The 20,669-nt window shown below is 50.3% G+C and overlaps 1 protein-coding gene across 2 annotated transcripts in view; it reads right to left on the minus strand.

Moving 5' to 3' along the window:
- Nucleotides 1–655: 655 nt before the first annotated feature.
- Nucleotides 656–20,669, minus strand: part of DTX4 (deltex E3 ubiquitin ligase 4) — a 34,844-nt gene continuing 14,830 nt past the window's right edge. For both annotated transcript variants that reach the window (XM_053203137.1, XM_027045729.2), the window contains exons 3-9: nt 18,816–18,877; nt 18,337–18,498; nt 16,489–16,550; nt 14,878–15,030; nt 11,704–11,865; nt 6,315–6,404; nt 656–2,180 (exon numbers count right to left, since the gene is read on the minus strand). In XM_053203137.1, the coding sequence (XP_053059112.1) occupies nt 1,947–2,180; nt 6,315–6,404; nt 11,704–11,865; nt 14,878–15,030; nt 16,489–16,550; nt 18,337–18,498; nt 18,816–18,877 (925 nt within the window). In that variant the 3' untranslated portion in view covers nt 656–1,946. The remainder of the gene's footprint in view (nt 2,181–6,314; nt 6,405–11,703; nt 11,866–14,877; nt 15,031–16,488; nt 16,551–18,336; nt 18,499–18,815; nt 18,878–20,669) is intronic.

Genomic DNA, 20,669 nt, shown 5'->3' on the forward strand with positions numbered 1-20,669 from the left:
GAGAAGATGGTGGCCGGCTGACCTGAGAGCTGAGTTGTCAGGAAGGATTCCTCTCGTCAGAGCTCCCTCTGCTGGAGCCAGTCAGCAACCCGACAGCCATTCAGAGAATAAGGAAAGGCCCAGCACCAGCACCTCCCAAGGAACTGGGCGACACTCAGGTGCATCCACTGGCCACACCAATGTCAAAATGGCTTCAGGCAACAGCGGCCACGGAGCCAGCTCTCAGGAAAGCCTGGCTTCAGGTTCTAACTTAAGTACCATTTTTGAAGGTTCTTTTGTTTCCATTTTTCTAGCATCAAAAACCTTCCAAATATTATGAAATATATATGGATATATATACGTCAAATCCCCAAAACATGAGGTATATAAATTCAAATTAGTATCCAGAGGAACTTCCCCCAAACACATAGTTCAAAGAACCCACTTTCAAAGGGGGAATTGGGTTTCCTTTCTTGATCCCCCTTCTCTCCTCCCTGACCCCCAATTCATTCCTTAAGGGAAGTGAAAAGCAAGAGGAATATTGGGGAGGGGACAGACAGAGTCTTGGGACACAACCCAAATGCAGGTTGGACTGGACCATGATGTGGTCCCAACCCTGTTGGGAATGAGCTAAAAAGTCTGCCTCCATGCTCTAGGTCAATCTGTAATAGATGAGGGGCCCAGCCCCCTCTGGGCTCTGATTAGCAAACATGCATGGAGACAGATCGAAGCCCTCATAGAAACATGACCGGATAGACTGGTTTAGATATGGTCTTGAAAGAGATATAAAAAGGGGTCAGTCCAGTCCTCACCTGACACATCTCCCCAAGCACTGTTCCCTGGGGGCATCTAGAAAGATGCATGATTGTTACCATTTGGGTCCAAGTTTACTGTGGAAATGGGTTGGCAAAGGGTGAAGAAAGTCAAGGAACCGCAGCCTGGCTGTTTGAGCCCCATCAGAGCTGGAGTTTGACAGTTTGCAAAACAGAATGGGAGAACAGGATGGGACTGTCCACCAACCTGGCCCAGTGGTGCACACTCGCGCGCACACACACACACATATGCGCATACATAGATGGCACAGAACCCAGCCTGGGCTCTACTCACAGTGACTTGATGAAACTCATGGAATCTTTGAGCTGGTCTGGGATGAGTTGGGAAGAAGGCTATGGGCTCCTCTCCCTGAGGACAGTTCAGATGCTAAGTGGGATGCAGACTCTGGTCTGATCAGAGAGGGGCTGGAAACATCATGGGATGCCAACCCAGAGAGGAATCCCAGAGTCCATCCATCCACACAAGAGAACCAGATGCCTCTTTGGACAGGTCGAAGATGTGAGGAGGGAGGGCCCAGAGAGGCCAAGGACTATTCTGAGAGCCGAGTGTGCTCCCAGAAGCCTTTGCTTCTCTGACCCTCTTGGTGAGAAGTGCTTCCTCGCTGAACACCGAGGCATCGACATCTGATGTCACAGCAATTTAGCGGTTCACCCCTTTGCCCCCCAATCTTGCACAGTGAGAGCTCCTCGCCTCCAGAGGAGGAGAAAAAAGCAGAAACTCTGCTCTCAAAGCAGAGTGGAAGCAGCAAGAAGCCAGCTGAGGCATTGAACCTCAGGCTTCACAAGGCCAAGGTATAGAGTGCCCACGCTCTGTCCATACCCTAAGTGTGCTGACCGTGCCCCTACTCAGGGGGGCGGGGGGGGGGGGGTTCTTGCCTACCCAGCACCGAAAACTCCATGGGAACAGACCGAGGATGGCCCTCATCCCATGTCCCCTTTGTGGTGGATGAGGTTTATGAATGACATCACCTTATTCATCTCCCTCCCCGCTGTGGCCAGGAGGGATGGGGAATGGGGATAGGACAGAGCGGGAAATGAGGGGATTGGGAGGGCATGGCACCAACTTCCACCTCCATTCTCCCACTTCCTGCCCTGTGGTCCCCGCGGCCCCTCCTGGCTCAAAGACCCTCCAGCTCAGTCCTTCTCCTGGGTAGTGCTGTCCTCGGAAATGCCCTGGGCAGCCAGCTCAGCCAGCACATTATCCAGGTAATTGGCATCTGGGTAGCCGTGACCCGTGAGATTAGAGCCAAACTCTGTCTTGTGGTGGACCTCGTTCCAGATGACGGTGTCTGACTCGCCGGTGGTGCTGGAGGTACCGATGGCAAAGATGAGGCGGCGATCCCAGGCCACAAGCAGCAGCTTCAGCACCTGAGCGAGGGGAGGCAGGAGACCAAAGGCAGCCATTCAGTGTTGGTCAGAAACCATGTCTTGATGGTAGGGTCTTCCCAAGGGTCCATGTCTTCTGGCGTCATGATGCCCCCAGCGGCACAGTGAATAGAAAGAATTTGGGGGTGGAGTCAGGGAGCCGCAAGGTAAAGTCTTGGGTCTGTCACCAACTGTGTGACCTTGGGCATATTCTGTCCCCTCTCTGGGCCTTAATTTCCTTACTTACAAAATGGCAACGCTCTGATCTGCTAAATGGTACGAGGGCTTTCATAGCAGTGCCTGGCACCCACACCTCAACAGATGTTAGCTACAGCAGCCTGGCTAAAAGACAGGATCTAGGAATTCGAGGCACTTGCGATCCCAGAGCTTCTGAAGCGTGTCCGCCATTCCCTCCGCCGCCCGAATGCGGCATTAGTGCACCCTCAGCTAGTGGTGTGGCAGAGCTCTCCGGTGACATGGTTGAAGTGGGGTGACCTCTGCCAGGCCATTTCACATTCATTTACTCACCTGGTCCTCATAACCACACACGGAGGCAGATCTGGCAGGGGCTACTATTGTCTCTATTTCATAGGTGAGGCCCAGAGAGGTGTTCGGGCTTGAAGAGTGTTCTCATTCAGCTAAATTTTTAAAAAATGGCTGCGGAGCAAGACAAGGGCCTAACACCCTACCCAGCATGAAGACGGCCGATAAAAGTGACCTGGATTCAAAAAAGAATGACCTTCGACACGCTGTGGGCTGGAGGTGGGGAACTGTAAGAGTGGTAATACCAACATGAAGTAATGGCACATGGTAGAGATACGATCGACCCTCCCCCGAGGGTTTACTTACTACATAGCAAGCACTGGGTCACGTACCAGTGACAACAACTCGACAAGACAGGTACTCCTTATCTCCTTTCTACACACGAAGAAGCTCAGAAGATAAAGACTTGCCCTGTTCGTCCAGCTAGTACATGGCAGAGGGCCTAGACTTCAGGACTGCCTGAACTTACAGTCCATGGTCTGAGTTACTACTCTGTTGACTCTCAGATGTGGATCCATTCAGAATTCATGGGGGAAGATGCTTCTGAACTGTCGGAGAGGAGGGGGGAGATACAGCTGACCCTGAACAACACGAGTTTGAACTGTGCAGGTGCACTACACGTGGTCTTTTTTTTACAGTATAATATAAAATATAATATATATAATACATAAAAATATAAAATATAAATATTTTCACAGTATGATACTTATGATTTTCCTAATAATATTTTCTTTTGCCTAGCTTACTTTATTGTAAGAATACAGTATATCATACACACAACATACAAAATACGTGTTAACTGGCTGCCTATGTTATCGGCAAGGCTTCTGGTCAACAGTAGACTGTTAGTGGTTAAGTTTTGGGGAAGTCAAAGTTATATGTGGATATCAGCTTTGGGAGGATAGAGGTCAGCACCTCTAACCCCTGAGTTGTTTAAGGGCCAGCTGTCCATTAATAGAAAAGGACATGTAGACACAGTAAATGAATATGAGCCAAGGCATGTGTAATTATAACAACAGCTGTCACCATGCTAGGCATTTTACAAATGCTACTTTCACTTAATTCTTAACAACATCCTGTCCACACAGATAGAAATTATAACCACTGTTATATGGACCCAGAAACTAAGACCTCAGAATGTTCATCTTTATGCCAGTCCCCACATCTGGTAAATTGCTAAAGTAGGACTCGAACCCAGGCCAGTTTGTCTCCAAAGCCCAGGCTCTTATTACCTCACTGTGCAAGAGCCCAAGGTTAAGGTCCCAGACCAGCAGATGTGAAGGATAAAGGTGAGGAATTAGTGAGAGGGGAAGGTTCAGACCCCCACCATAGTAGGTCTTGAATGCCAAGCTGAGAAGATCGTACTTTGTAAAGAAGGAAGGGAAAGATATCAGAACAATTTTTTGGGTTTTTTTCTACCTTATTTCTTTTCAACAAAAAAGTTTGGTGGTAGAAACTGTACTTTAAGATACTTAACCTGGTGGCAGGTAAAAGATGAAAGTATTTATGGGGCCCCTGGTGGCTCAGTGGGTTAAGCATCAGACTCTTGATGTCAGCTCAGGTCATGATCTCATGGTTTGTGAGATCAGGCCCCGTGTCGGGCTCTGTGCTGACAGTGTAAAGGCTGCTCGGGATTCTCTCTCTTTCCCTTTCTCTCTGCCCCTCCCCCTGCTCATGCTCTTTCTCTCTCTCAAAATAAATAGATAAACTTAAAAAAAAATGTATTTACTAGGTGGGTATGGCAGGATTAGAAAAGGAGTCACATGGTTTGGCGGGCAGTTCACTGGGAAACAAGCCAGTGGGGTGGTGGCTCAGAGAGAGAGAGTCCAAGGAGACTACTGTGTCCAATATGGGTCCCAGGGATTCTGGGTATGTCATTAACAAGAGGAGGGAGGCCTGGAAGAGAGGGGGAGCAGCTCTTGGCAAGAAGATTCAAGTTTTAGCAGTAGGACTTCACAGCAGACATGTTTAGCCAGCGGTTGGGACTGTAGAGCTGGGGCTCAGGCACAGAAATATGGCTTGCTCAGGGCTCAGGATCAGGACTGGTCCTGACTTCTAATCTGAGGACCCTGCACTGGGTACATCTTCACCATGTGGTTGATTTTCTCATTGTTCCGCATGATCTGCTTCCTCCTCTGTAACAGAACACCCATGCCCTTTGCCATGTGACCCAAGGGGCTGCCTTGTAGGCAGTTCATGACCCTGTTCCTTGTGTGGTGTTCATGACTTGCTGGGGCCTGTGAAAGGTGAGTAGGAGCGACAAGCTTCCAGCAGCAGCTGTAGTGGGTTCACACTATTCCACTCGGATTCTCTCTTGCTCCTCTGCTCCCTTCCAGGAGAAGGGCAGAGACCACAGAAAGGCTGCTCCTTCAGCCTGGATTCCAGGACACGGAGCCCCACGGAGCAGACAGAGTGGACTCATAGCAGCCAAACAAGCCACAGCCACTGGCATGCACAGTGCATGAGAGTCAGCATTTGTTGATGTCAGCCTCTGAGACCAAGGTTGTTACCCAGCAGGACCTAGAGAAAGCTAGCTAAAACCCACTTCCGGTCCAGCACTGCACCCCACAAAAAGGGGCATGACACCCCCTTAGATCAATGGTTCTTTTCCTTTTTGAGATAAGGGAAGGTTTGGAAATCCAATCGTTTTCTGGCCTTAGCCACAGAAAAATGAACATAAAGATTTTTATTCTAATTTTACAATTCATAGAACCACTGAAGCTTGAACCATGAATCACTGGGGATCCAGAAACCCAATGATTTTTCCCTCTGTCTTTTGGGAAAGTCATAGAATACAGAAGTACATTAAAAGAAAAGAAAAAAGGTAATCTCCCACAAATTAGGATCCCTGCCCTGGAGCAGTGCCTCTGAAGCTTTAATGTACTGTCAGATCACCTGGGATCTTGTTAAAATGAAGGAGTTTCTAAGGTTCTGGATTTTTTAAAAAAGTGTATTTACCCATTTTAAGAGAGACAGAGAGAGTGCAAGTGGGGGAGGGGTAGAGAGAGAGAGACAGACAGACAGAGAATCCCAAGAAGGCTCCATTCTGTCAGTGCAGAGCCCAATGCGGGGCTTGAACCCACGAAGTCATGAAATCATGACCTGAGCCAAAGCCGGATGCTTAACCAACTGAGCCACCCAGGTGCCCCGAGGTTTGGGCTTCAGTGGTTCTACGAATTGTAAAATTAGAATAAAATCTTTATGTTCATTTTTCTGTGGCTAAGGCCAGAAAATGATTGGATTTTCAAAACCTTCCCTGATCTCAACACCAAGCTTCTAGGTGTTGTCACTGGTGCTGGTCCCAGGACCATCTGCTAAGCAGCAAAGGCCCCTGGGAAAGGATCCTAAAATAGATAAATTATTGCCAGTGCTATCCAGGAGAGGAAAAAGCCCTGCCCCAACTATCCTGAAAAAGAAAACATTCTAATCGTCCCCACCTTAACCTACAGTTGACTCAAATATGACCTTGTTACCATGTGCGTCTATGGTAAAAAGAGACTCAGCTCTTTAGCCTGTGCACAGCAGGAAGCAAAACTTGGGGCCCTGACACAGAAGCAAATCCTACCCCCCAGCCCCCCAAACCCCCGTTCTTACTTTTCTCCCTTTCTCGCTGTCTGGAAGGTAACAATGTCTTGGGAAGCCACGGGCGCTGAAACTCTTCCCAGGATTCGGGTGTTCCGGCCCCTGAAAGCAGAAAGGAAGTCAGCGAAGGGCATTTTTCAAGATGTTTTTAATGAAGGGGTGCAGACCATGCGTGACTAATTCAAATAATGATGACAATAATAACGGTCAAAGCATCTGGACAGAGAACAGATCCCAAAGCAGTGATAGCAGTGGTTTCCCGCCTGTTTTGGAGTCGTTAGACCTGCGTTTGGACCCAGAGCGGCCACCTCCCGATGTGTCGGCTGGAGCCCTCTCTTGGGGTGTGGGTTCCCCCATCCATCGAATGGGGAGAGTGTGAAGGCTAAAGTGAGCTTGGCACCACAGTGCATAGTAAGAGCTCAGTAAACGTTCATCATCATCATCACCCGGTGGGCTCTGGCCACGGGCTCTTTTGTTTTACAAAAGAGGAAAACTTCAGCCTAGAGAGGTTACAGGGCTTCTCCAATGTCAATGGCTTTGCCAAAATTTAAGCCCAGGCTTCCTGAGGCACATGATGAACTTTTTCCCTCTAAAGTACTCAGAATAACAAAAGTGCCTCTGAGCCAGGAGCCTTGGAGTCATCTTTATCCATTCATCCACTGATGTGCATGTAGGGTCTTGGCTATTGTGAATAATGCTGCAGTGAACTCGGGGGTGCACTGATACCCCAATTCAGCAAGCAAGCAGGGACAGAAACTGATGCAGAATTTAGCCAGAAGCTAGGCTTCCTAATTAGGATCCACAGGCCCCCTTGAGAAGCTCATGAAAAGTGAGGGATTTTTCTCCCAGAACCAATGCATCTATCCCCCACCCCAACCCCTTCCCACCCCAAACAGAAATGTTTGTCTATAATTTCTGAGCATCCCTGACCCCCTGAGGGTCTGTGGAGCCATTTAAAAAATCCCTTCTAGATGAAGCCAATCTAATATTGATAATTCCATGCAGCTCCTAGCACAAGCTCTCACACAAATGGTAACTGTGCCGTGGCTGAAAAAAATGAGTCAAGGAGTGAATGAGTGCATGAATGAATGAAGAAACTATAAGAAAACACAGACTTTTCATTTTTTTCTTATAGTGGATGGTGGTCCCAGACTGATTTTTTAGAAGTTTATTTATTTATTTTGAGAGAGAGAGAGGGAGAGCAGGGGAGGGTCAGAGAGAGAGAGAAAATCCCAAGCAGACCCTGCGTGTCAGTGCAGAGCCTGATGCAGGGCTCAAACTCTGGAACTGCGAGATCATGACCTGAGCTGAAACCAAGAGTCAGACACTTAACTAACTGAACTTACCCAGGCACCCATCCCTCCCAAACTGAGTTTTAAATCCTGTGATTTAAAAAGATTTTTAATAGCATGGCTCAAGATCATCTATCCTTTCCAAATTGAACATCTTAAGCGCAATACAGGAGAAGGGAAATATACCCCTGGGCTGAGAGAGGTAACAACGTCTTCTTGGAGACGCAGGACGTGACAGTTCTGAATTTCATAGTCCCATGAAATCAAAGCACATTTACAACACGCTCACGGCCACAGCTGTTTGTAAGCCAGACTGCCCAACTCCAGAGATGATTCCCAGCACAGCTCTGCCCGCACCTCACCCTCCTGGGACTTGCCCGTCTGCAACACAGACACCCGCCTGGCACTGACTCCAGGAGGCTGTGTGCTCCCTGCACGTCGCCAAGTGGAGCAGTCACGACTCTGCCTCCTCTAGATTGGAGACTTGTTCTCTGAAGTGAAGGCAGAACTCCAAGTTCTCGATTCCTCTTGGAAACCCCAAGCCCTTGTGGTCTCTGGAGTCTCCAGGGACAGGGACAGACACAGCACTGAGGGGTCCTGCTACTGACTCGCAAGGGGTGGTCTACAGAGTGGCTGCACTGACTGCAGAGAGATGCATTTCCCTTGGTGTAAGCTTGAGTTTTCCTGGACGATCCGTGATCCATGGCGTCTACACAGGCAGCAAGTGGCCCCTCAACACCACCCCTCCCACCCCCTCAACCCCCGTGCTGGCTCTCCATTCTTTAGTCCCAGAGGCTGGGAAAAGAATCTCCTGCAAAATGGTTGCCCCGCCCTGATCTTTGCCCTACTTCTCACCAGGGATCAGACACCGGCTGTCTCTCCCGACTCCCCGACTCCCATATTGTCAGTCTTGTCCCTACCATCCCAACTGGCTGCCTCCAGTCATTCCAGAAGGTCGCAGCTGCCCCCACCTCCAACCACATCTCCCTCTCCCTCATCCTCCGCACCCTCCTTGTTCAGGCCCCATGACCAGAATGGTCTCCTAACTGGTCTATCAGGTCACCCCTCACTCCTCCGCCAGGCTGACCTTCCCAAAGTGCAGTCCCAACTACACAACTTCCCAAAATGCTGGTCGCGTCCAGCAGTGAGCTGGACAAACAAAGCCTGACAAATAAAGCTGCAGCCCTCACCATGCTGGCGTCCTTCCATGGCCTGCCCACAGTCCTCCTTCACTCTCTGCTCCTTCAAGCACCCTCCTCCCATTCCCCCACCGTTGCAAGTAGCCAAATTAAACTCTTCCTTGTGGCCCACCAACACCCCTGCTTCCTCTCCGCCACAACTCTGCTGTGTCCTCCCACTAAAAACCTTCTCCTCCATTTCTTTATGGCTCTCAAGGTTCAACTACTGGTGCCCTGCACCAGAAAGTCTCCTCAGACCCTCCCAGACAGACAGACATAAGCCCTCTTCTTCTTTACCCGGACAAGTAGCTTGCTCACATAATGCCAGTCACCGGGCACTGAGCCCCTGACCACCGTGCCCAATACCACAGCATGCACATACAAATGTTCACTCCCATTCTTACAAAGCCCCCTGCACAGGAGGTTCCCAGCTGTAGGGATGAAAAAACCAAGGGGCACCTGGGTGGCTCAGCTGGTTAAGCATCCAGCTTTGGCTCAGGTCACAATCTCATGGTTTGTGAGTTTGAGCCACGCATTGGGCTCTGTGCTGACAGCTTGGAGCCTGGAGCCTGCTTCAGATTCTATGTACCCCCTCTCTGTCTGCCTCTCCCCCGCTCAGGCTCTGTCTTTCTCTGTCTCTCAAAAATAAACGTTAAAAAAAATTAAAAAAAGAAAAAAGAAACCGAGCTCAGAGAGGTCTGGTGGTTGTCCAAAGTCCCAGCCAATACAGAGTCAGCCAGGATTCAGAACCCAAGTGTCTTCAGACTTTGAAGACCTCTTGTGTTGCCCCCCCCCCCGACCCCCCACAGCGTTTATCTATGGTGCACATTATGTTGTGTTCTATAGTTCGGTGATGTAGACTTATTTTCTCTGACTGGCTGGTAAGTCCCTCCAGGAATAACCATATTTTTCTTTAAATTATTTTACAGACTATCTCACCTGCTCCGGTTTATTTCTGCCACATCTCTTATCGCTAGCTGGCAATACCTTGCTTATGTATCTGGGCATTGACTTCCTCATCCCGCTAGAATGGGGGCCTCCGAGGAGAAAAGACTGTGTCTGCTTTGCTCACCTTTACTTCTCCAGCACCTAGAACATGCCTGGCCCATAATCCATCCTCCAATGTTTGTTAAATAAGAGACAAAATGGAAGAAGGCAAGGAGGAGGGAGGAAGGAAGGGTGAACTGATAAATAGTTGCCAAATAAATGAATCCTAGATCAGTTAAAAAATCTTCAATTTGTGAAGGAAGGGGCACATTTGTATTTACTGTCAGGAATAAGATTCAATTTGTTCCTTAGGGCTGTCTTTCAAAGAATCAAAAGAGGAAAGAAATGCCCACAAAAATCAAAGCCAAGGGACATCTATCGAATTATAAATGCAAATATCATTTGACAAAGAAATTCTACTTCTGGAAAATTATTCTACAGATATACTCACATGCATACAAGGTTATCTGTTACAGTATTATTTGTTGTAGTAAAAAGATTGGAAGCAATCCATATGCCCATCAAGTGGAGACTGCTGAATATAAATTAGGGTGTACGTATACTATGGATTCTCACCCAGAGCCAAGAAGGAACGAAGAAGCTCCCTCTATACCAACATGGGAAGATCTACAAACTATATTGTTAATTGAAAAAACCATGGTGCAGAACAATATGTCTAAAATGTCCCCCTCTGTGTACCAATGGGAGAGGTGCAAACAGTCTTTGCTGCACATGCACGGAGAATCCTGGGGGACACGTAAGAAGGTAAGAACAATGGCGGAACGCAGGGGCAGGAGGTGAAACCGGGTGGACGGAGGAAAGGAAACTTTTCACAGTATAAAATTATCTTATTTCTCTCCGGCTGCTGTAATGAGACACCACAGACTGGGTGGCTTAAACAACAGAGATCTATTTCTCACAGTTCCGGAGGCTGGGAAGTCCAAGGTACCAGCAGATCCAGTGTCGGGTGGGCGCCTACTTCCTGGTTCATAGACTGCTGTCTTCTCCCTGTGGCCTCGATTCGGGAAGGGATGCGGGGGCTCTCCGGGGGCTCTTTTACAAGGGCACCCATCCTGTTCACGAGGGCCCCACCACATAACCTGTTCAGTTTCACGGAGTCCCAGCTGGAGAGGAACTTGTACATGGGGGTCTCTCCCACCTCTGATTTAGATGGTATGTAGGTGAGTCCTCGGATTTAGACTTTAAAGTTGATGCTGGAATGAGTTGAGACTATGGGGACTATTGGAACAGAATGTATTTTGCAAGCAAGAAGTACAAGAAGTAATGGACTGCTATAAACTGAGAGTCTGTATCCCTCGGAAATTAACAAGTTGAAATCTAACCCCCAAGATGATGGTATTTGGAGGTTGGGTCTTGGGTGGGTGATAAGGTCATGAAGGTGAGCCCTCATGAATGGGATTAGTGCCCTCTTAAGAGAGACCCCAGAGAGCTCCCTCACCCCTTCTGCCATGAGGACACAGCATAAAGATGTCCGTGACCTAGGAAGCAGGGGCTTACCAGATAGTGAATCTGCCAGCACCTTGAGCTTGGACTTCCCAGCCTCCAGAACTGTGGGAAATAACTTTCTGTTGTTTAAAAGCTACCCAGTCTGTGATATTTTCTTGCAGCAGCCTGAACAGATTAAGACAAACATATTACCGGGGCACCTGTACAGCTTAGTTAGTTAAGTGTCCAACTTCGGCTCAGGTCATGATCTCACAGTTCGTGGGTTCGAGCCCCGCATCGGGCTCTGTGCTGACAGCTCGGAGCCTGGAGCCTGCTTTGGATTCTGTGTCTCCCTGTCTCTCTGCCCCTCCCCCCTCGTGCTCTGTCTCTGTCTCTCAAAAATAAATAAACATTAAAGAAAAAAGACAAACCTATTGCCTGCAAACACTGAAACTTAAAAAATAAGTAAATAAAAGCCCGTGGCTGACTCGGGAGCACCTGAATGCCAGGAGGGATGCTGTAGATGATCCGGATGGTTTTGCAGTCGGGGTGGCCGGGCAGGGAGTGAGGGATGAGGTGGTACTCCATCTTCCCCGGAGGCTGGGTGCCTGTCTTCACCCCATAAATGGTCTTACAGGTTGGACACTGCAAACTTCCGTCCTGAGGGTGCAAGGCAGGAACAGCCAGGTTGGGAAACAGTTTTGGCAACACACCCCTAACCCCACCTAACCCTGGAAGGGGACAAAGATAAAAGGCCAGGGGGACAAAATGCACCCAAATAAGTAAATTCCACAAATTAGCTCCATGCTAAGGGCCATGCAAGAGAGACCCCCCATCCTTGAAAGGCAGAGCAGCCCATGCGGGCAGGGAACATACACAGGGAGTCATTATCGAACCATGAAGTACCAAACAACAAAGCACTAGGGAGCAGCCTCTGCCCAAATGCTGAGCATCACAATCCTGATGAAGCTTGCTGGAAACAAAGATGCTTGGACCCCACCCCAGGCCACCAAACTGGATGGGGGGGGGGGAGGGCGCTACAGAAAGTAGCAGTGAAGATTGAGAACTTTGGATTGGATTCTCAGCTCTGCCATCTACCTGCTGGGAGACCTGGAGCAAATCGCTTAACCTCTCTGGGTCTCGGCTTTGTAACAGAACAAGGAAAATAATAGTATCTATCTCACTGGGTTGTTGGAAGGATTGAATTAGAGAACCCACAGGAAGTGCTGACCACTAAGTCGTGTCTCTAACTGTTATTAGTACTTTTATGACCCCTAAGGCTCGTACAGGTTTAGAAACCACTGCTCTGAAAAGAGAAAGTGGGTGTCGTGTGCCCGAGTAGATGAAGCTGACTTTAAGAAAATGGTCCTTAAAGAAGAGCTCTGGACTGGTTTTGAAGGATTGAGGACAAGGTCTGCACAAGCAACGAGGGAGGGAATGAGTTGTTAGTGAAGGTGTTTTAAATCTTACAACAGACTTTACATCTTGTTTCACATAGGCCTTGCCTGATATCAGCTTTAAAGGAATATTAGCCTTAGTATTTATTACTAGCCCTAAAAATGATTCCCGGGGCGCCTGGGTGGCTCAGTTGGTTGAGCGTCCAACTTCAGCTCAGGTCATGATCTCACAGTTTGTGAGTTTGAGCCCCGTGTCGGGCTCTGTGCTGACAGCTCAGAGCCTGGAGCTTGCTTTGGATTCTGTCTCCTTCTCTCTCTGCCCCTCCCCACTTGTGCTCTGTCTCTCAAAAATAAATAAATATAAAAAAATTTTTGTTTTAAATGGTTCCCATTTTGGGGCGCCTGAGCAGTTGAGGTCATGATCTCCTGGTTTGTGAGTTCAAGTCCCACCTCTGTCTCCCTCCCTCTCTGCCCCTCCCTCCCCCTCAAATAAATAAATATTTTAAAAAAATTATTCCCTTTTACAGAGAAGAAAACTGAGGCACAGCACCATTAAAGGACTTGGACACTAGTTAGGGCTTGGTCCTCAGCGGTCTGTACGAAGCCCACGGCTCAGTGGCTGTGTTGGGGCGCAGGACAAGACTCTGGATGCAGATATATAAGGGGCCTTGGCTTCACACTGGGACCCAGCGAGGCGTGGCCTGCACGGCTGGGAGGAGACCTTGTTCCCAGGCTTTCCAGAAGAAAGTGGGTGAGAAGGAAGGCGTGGGCAGGGAGCCATGTGTGCAGAAAAGGCTGTCACACAGCCAGGAGAGAAGTTCTCCAGGACATCTGCACCATTTCAGGAGGACAGCGATCCTCTGTGGAGCTATCTGGGGACCTTCAGCTCAAGCTCTACTAATGTTAAAGGAGTAACTTGCATTCAGGGCAATGGAGAAGGTTACTTCATGTGGTCAACGGGACAGGAACCCAAGGCTTGGGGCCAAGAACCAGGGTTCCACCTTCTGCTCTGGCCTTAACTTGCTTCATGGCCTTGGGAGAACCACTGTGTTTCTCTCTGGGTCCTTTCGTTTCCTCTTCTGTGTGAAGAAAATTTTAAACGGCATGCTTCAAAGTATTAGTGCAAAGAGGAGCTAGATTGTTCTTGAAAACAGCCGTCAAAAAGAGAATGAACATGCTAAAAGATCCCTTTAAATCCAAAATAACCTCTTAAAATACAAAGCCCCAATGAAACCTTTTAACCTAGGGTCAGGAAAGTGAAAACCAGTTCAGACCGCATCATCCATCAGTGACTGAGCGTGGGCTCTCTGAGACAAAGGTCCCAAGGTCAGCACGCTGGGAACTTCAATCACAGGGCTATATAAAGATGCAGGGAAAAAAAATTATACCTGTAATACCAAGGAGATAGCCATTTGACTAATAATGGTAATAATGCCCTGGAAAGCAGGTATTGTTTTATCTCCATTTTCCAGATGGAAAACGAAATCTCAGAGATTGAAAATCTTGCCCACAATCACTCAGTTACGAAAGCCAGGGTTCAAGCTTGGGTCTGCTGACTCTCTCCTCTCCGCTTTCCCACAGCAGGAGAAGTACAGAGCAGACCCCGAAAGGCAGACTTTTGGGGCGGAGGGGATGAGTAAGAAGCTGGGGACATCAGGGAAACCTCAAATTCTGCTGCGATCCAAGCGGGGTCTGGAGAAGCAAGTAGGATTTGAATTCATGGGGAGAGGGGAGTGATGGTTATTCCAGGCACAGCAAAGGACGTGAGGGATGTCAGTGGCTTAGTAAAAGCTCGGACAGTGTAAAGAGAGAGTTAGCATCTAAGGAGACTCGCAGATTCCTGGAATCCAGCTTCATGGAGGAACACTGCTCTGCCGTCAGTATGGACCAGGTGAGCATCACAGACAGCCTTCCCCTCCTCCAACAGTGAGCTTCGAAGGGACTAGAAACCTGCCCACACTGGGAGTAATGAACGCTCACTATGGGCACACTGTCAACCCCCCTGCCCCCCAAGAACTCTCATGGACTGAAGTCTACACCTCTCAGACCATCACACCCACTGTAGAGATGGGGGAGGGGAGCAGTTGGGTAAGACAGGTTTTGCGAACGTTATAATTGTGTGGATGCTGACCCTGCTGAGAACAGCCAAGATCCTCACTCCTGCTGCCCCCAGGGTGCCTCTCAGACACCCCAAATCACCCCAACAGGGCCTTCACGCTTTTGCTCCTCCAGGGCCCATGGCGGGCGGGGGCCAGCCCCGCAGGCTGGCACTAACCTTGTTGCCATTGTTGTACATGGCGACCAGACAATAGATGTGGTAGATGTGGCCGCATCTGGACAGCCTTCCCACCAGGTCAGGCTTGACTGTTGGCTGCAGGCCCTTGTAGCCCGAGGGGGCCGTGAGGCGCTCCATACAGATGGTGCAGTCCTGGGGGTGGGAGGGGACAGAGCAGAGAGGCCTTCAGCGCTGGCCCAGCCTGGGAGGCCAGAGGATCTCCGCAGTGATTCTCGCACGATCAGACGTCTGGTGAGGTGTCCCTGTTCCTCTTCTAGAAAACCCACAAACCAGGATATATACAGACATGCCTTTGGGAATCGAAATCTAGGTTTATCTCACTTTACACAGCAGAAAAGTTCCTGGAATAATCGCTGCTGGTGGCACAGGCCACCTGGGGCTCACCACCAAAACTGTCCTCTCCTTTAGGGCGATGATGAGACACTGTCCTTCCTTGGTGTTCTCCAATGGCTTGCGGAGGAAACAGACACTTGCTGACAGACCCTTTATTTAAGCTGAACGTTTGCAAAGCAATTGTATCTCAAGTGTACCAGAAGGGCTGCTGTTTAAATAAGTCAACAAGAGGCACGCCTGGGTGGCTCGGTCAGCTCAGCGTCTGACTTTGGCTCAGGTCATGATCTCACCGTTTGTGAGTCGGAGCCCTGAATGGGGCTCCGTGCTGACAGCCTGGAGCCTGCTTTGGATCCTGTGTCTTCCTCTCTCTGCCACCCCTCCCTCACTGCATATGCTCCCTCCCTCTCCCCACCCTCAAAAATAAAATAAATACTGGGGTGCCTGGGTGGCTCAGTCGGTTAAGCATCCAACTTCAGCTCAGGTCACGATCTCGCAGTGCATGAGTTCGAGCCCCATGTTAAGCTCTGTGCTGACAGCTCAGAGCCTGCAGCCTGCTTGGGATTCTGTGTCTCCCTCTCTCTCTCTGTCTCTCCCCCACTCAACGCTCTGTCTCTCTCTCTCGAAAATAAATGAACATGAAAAAACTTTTTCAATAAGAAAATAAACATTAAGAATAAATAAATCAATAAGCCTACAAGAGGATTTCTCAACCTTGGCACTATTGACATTTGGGGTTGGTAATTCTTCGCTGAGGGGGCTGTCCTGGGCATGGTGGCTATTTAGCACCCTTGGCCTCTGCCCATTAGCAGTTCCCTCCCCCACACCCCTCCCCACCCCCCCATGCTGAACTCCCTCTGGCTGAGAACCACCGGTCTACATCAAGCCCATTTAAAAGTCAGTTCCCATGGGGCGCCTGGCTGACTCAGTTGGTTAAGTATCCGGCTCTTGATCTCAGGGTCATGAGTTCAAGCCTCCTTAAAAAAATAATAATAAGTAGAAGAAGAAGAAGAAGAAATAAACGTCAGTTCCCAGGGCTTGTCATGCCGTTTTTGCTACATTCAGACTGTTAACGGGAAGGTGGTTTAGAATGCAGCCTCGGTCTGCGGCTCCAGACCGCCAACCTTGGAGCCCTGTGTCAGCTCTGAGCGGCTCTGTAGCAGCCAGGACGCAGAAATCCGCTCCTGCTGCAACCTGTGGAAAACCCCGGCGGAGGAGAAGCTGTGGGTGAACCCTGCCCTGCCTCCCCCCTGTGCTCACCTCATCTGGCGGGTGCCGGACTTTCTGCAGATACTTCTTGAGCACTTCCTCTGGGGTTTTACCTGTGGGGGGACAGTGTGGTCGGTGGGCCACCAAGACAGAGGTAAGGGATCAAACGGCCTCATCAGGCTGGGCATGCGGAGAGGGGAGCCAGCAGCCAGGCTCAAAGCAGGCAGGGGGAGGAATTCATTCTGCCACCACATTTAAGAATCTGAAAGGGAATCGGCAGGAGGAGGAAGGAGCTAGGTGTCTGGGAAGGTGGGAGGTGTGCCTGCCTGTCTTTCCCTCCCGCAGTCTTTTTCCTGACAGTCCCCCCCCCCCACCCCGCCCCGGGCCTGTTTTCACCAAACCCACTTTTTAACTGAGATGGGTGGTGTGGGGCTCTCTTCCGTGTAATCAAAGAGCCTGGGCATGCCCAAACGATGAGGCGAGGTAGCAGAAGACAGCACTGTGTAAACTGTTACGCGTTAAAAAAAAAAAAAAAATGAGGTAGGCTTATCACATGCTTTTTACAGTGTGCCGAGTACTGTCTCGGTCTGTAATGTGGTGTCAAAGTGATTTTATTTTCATGGGAAAGCAGGAAGCTATGCCCACAGCTTCCTTGGCCGCTGACGGTGCGGGAGACCGGCAGCAGGGAAGCATCCTGACAGGCTGCAGCGATTCTGGAATTTCTCTGGGGGCTGGACCTCTAGGAGGCAGCCCAGTCTGAAGGCAGGACACAGGATGATACAACCTTAAAAGGGACCAGTGCCTCCCTGGGGACCCCTCTTAGCTTCTCTCAGCTTCTATTTTCTCACCTGTGAGATCAGGCAAAGCAAGAGTGCCCACTCAAAGGGTTGCTTTGACAATTAAAGAAGCTAATGGACGCATAGACCTTTAGCATTTTTCCAGCTAAGGGTCCAACATGTGCTATTAATAATCACAGGAAGCGCGGGAAAGTGTGAAATCCTGTCATTTCCTATCAGACTATGAACAGGGCAATTGAGTTCATTTAAGCAGAGAACTTTTGATGGAGTAGAAAAGTAGGGCAAGGGTTTGAGGAAGCAGATCATGCAACCGCCAAAACCCAGGATGCAGGCCCTTCCTTCCCACCAACCCGCTTCTAAGAATGAAGCTTCTGTTCATTGAGAGCCTCTTGCTTGCCAGGCCCTGGGCCCAGTTACAATATACATGAGATCTCACGGACCCTTCAAAACAAGGTTGTAAGGTGGGGGCCTGGGGTGACGGTCAAGACATTTAACAACCAACACCAGCGGCCAGAAAGACCGGCCGCAGAGCTGAGACAGGGTAGACACACATCTGGACCCCCTGGTGACGGGACTGTGCACCGGGAGGAAGGAGTGCCTGAAGGAAGGTTCGAATGGTCAGCCTAGGGGCTCTGGGGGGACACAGGGCAGTGGTCACTCCCTGTCATGGATGCGTTCTGGGGCACACCTGCCCCATACCTGTTGTGAGCATTTTTTACCCCATTGTAAAGGAAAGAAAAAGGGCTCTCTGCGGTCACATGACTTGGAAGTGTCACAGTCAGGACTGGAACCCAGGCTGTTCTGGCTCCAGGGCCACAGTGACAGTCCCCTGTATCGTATTTTATGCGTCACGTTTGGTGGTTCTGTGTCTCTATATTTCCGGACCGTGTTTTTGCACTTCTTAAGGTGCCTCCCTCTCACTCACGCACAATCCACTTTGGTGCAATCAGCAGAACAGGGGGTAGTTGGGCCCACTTAGCAGACGCAGAAACGAAGGCACAGAGGGTGAAGCCACGGGTATGACCTTGGGTGATGGCGGCAAAGCCACGGCCGAAGCCCACGCCTTTGACTCCCACACCCCCTAAGACAAGGAGGCTGATACCTTTCTTGGCCTGCTTTTTGGTGGTCTTGCGGCTCGTGTTGGAAACCCCCGGGATGGATTTGATTTCGCTCTTGCTGACCGGGGGCGGGTGGAGAACCAGCTTGGGCGGCCTGGTGAGGCACACGGGCAGCCCGGCTGCACTCATGAGAATCCCGGTGATTCCTGGAAGGGCAGGGCGTGAGCTCGGACTGCAGAGTTAGTTCACAGCATCCCACCAACCGCCCTCCCCGGGAACCCGCCCCCCTGTTTCCCCGGCACTAGCTCTCGTGACTCACTCAGCCTCCCCTGGCCCGTGCTGCCTGCCCCAGAAATGTGTGCGTTTGCTCCTCTCCAACAGAAGCTGTGCTTCTTCCCGCCCTCCCCACCCTGCTCCCAACATCCACATTTGCTTTCATTCAATTCTTTCTTTGCGGTAAATGCTCACCACCTCCTTGGCCCGAGCTTTCCTTTTCCCCGCCCGCCATAAAGCAAGCGCTTACCTGCCAGGGCCGGATTAACAGGACTGGACCCATTGAGGTTCTTTACTGGCACAGTGGGGACCCTGTGGAAGGAAAGGGCAGACACATTACGGTTTTGACAAGTGGGGTGGGGTTGGAACCCCCAAAATCCCCTCACTGAGGGGTCCCTTTTCCGACAGAAACTACTTATCTCTATTCAAGGCAGAGTCGGTTCTTAGCACCACAAGCAGGAAATGTTAGCGTTTAAAATCTAAGTCCGACCATGTCACCCCTCCCCTCGGAACCCCCCAAATTCGCAATGGCTCCTTAAGTCTCTCGAGGTCCCGGCAAAGCCCACACAGCTCCGCATGACCTGCCAACGTCCCCCCCTCCGTGCTCAACCCTCATCTTCCTGGTCTCCTCACATACCCCTCACCATTTTATCCTGCTCCAGCTGGGCCACACTGCTGCCTCAGGGCCTTTGCCTATGTGGCTCCTTCTGCCTGAAATGCTCTCTCTGCCTCGCCTCCTCCTACAGATCCTTTGGTCTCGGCTCACCTTTTTGTGAGGTTCCTGAGACCATCTCATTTAATACCGAGACCCACCCCTCCATCCCACCCCGGGACTCTCAAGCCCTCTTGCCTCACTCTCTTTCGTTTTTGTTTTGTTTCCCCCAGGGAACTGACGGTTTAAAAAATTTTTTTAAGTTTATTTATTTTGAGAGAGAGAGAGAATGAGCGGGGGAGGCACAGAAAGAGAGGGAGACAGAGAATCCCAAGGAGGCTCTGGGCCGTAGCATGGAGCCTGACGCGGGGCTCGAACTCACGAACCACGAGATCATCACCCGAGCCGACACCAAGAGTCGGAGGCTCAACCGACTGAGCCACTCAGGTGCCCTGGAACTGATGGTTTTTAAAAAATAAGCTGTTGCTTTACTTTCGCCCCCTCCAGAATCAAAACTCCACACGGACAAATATCCTCACAGCCTGACACTAGCAGGCATTCAGTGAGTGTTTGTGGAGCGAATGAAAAATGGAGAGGCAAGTTCAAGCCCGGGTGGGTGTACCAAGTGGCTCCTGAGAAGCTTTTAAAAAGACAGAGCCCCAGGCCTGAATCAGAATTCCCATGGGGGGGGGAGGGGGCACGGAACCTGCATTTTCTCTCGCTTCTGGAGAGGACCCAGATAAGGTTGATCCCAGCCTGACATTGGGAAACCACTGCTCCAACAGCTGTTACCCCTCCTTTTCGCTGAGAAATCTAAATACCAGGCAAAGCCTCCTCCTCTTTCTGTCCTTCTCCCCAGAAACCCGAGCCAGGCTCTGGAGAGGAGTCCGCACAGCTGCCTGGAAAGGCGAGGCCTCCCACGACGCCAAATAGAAAAACATGGGGACACGTGGGGCTGGGTTGTGCGCCATCGCCCCTGCCACCCAGGCTTCCACAGATGGGCTCGGAGGGGGAAAGGAAGCTCGAGGACGTCAATGGACTAGGTCACAGATGACTCCAGGGGCCAGAGGGCCTGAGAAGCCAGCAGATCTGCTATGGGGGGGTTGGGGGGTAGCGTGGTGCTGGGAATACAGGAGGGGAAGGGGCGTGTTCAGTTGTTTCTTTGCAGTGTTCGTTATTTGCTTACATGCTCATTCATACAGAGCCCTCCTTCCGGTTGGACTCGCCTCTAGAGCCTGCGGACACGGCGGTGACACGGCGGTGAACAAGACAGCCTGTGGCCCTTCATCCGTGTGTGACCCTGAAGAGCCCACCTGGTACCAGGCACGGTTCTAACCGCTCACATCGCACAAATCCATCTAAGACTTCCAACAACCTCCACAGGAGGTGCCGTTATCATTAGCTCCAATTTAACGGGCAAGGAGGTTGAGGCACAGAGAGGGTGAGCAAACC

This window comes from Acinonyx jubatus, chromosome D1 (assembly GCF_027475565.1).
Source record: "Acinonyx jubatus isolate Ajub_Pintada_27869175 chromosome D1, VMU_Ajub_asm_v1.0, whole genome shotgun sequence".
Lineage (NCBI taxonomy): Eukaryota > Metazoa > Chordata > Mammalia > Carnivora > Felidae > Acinonyx > Acinonyx jubatus.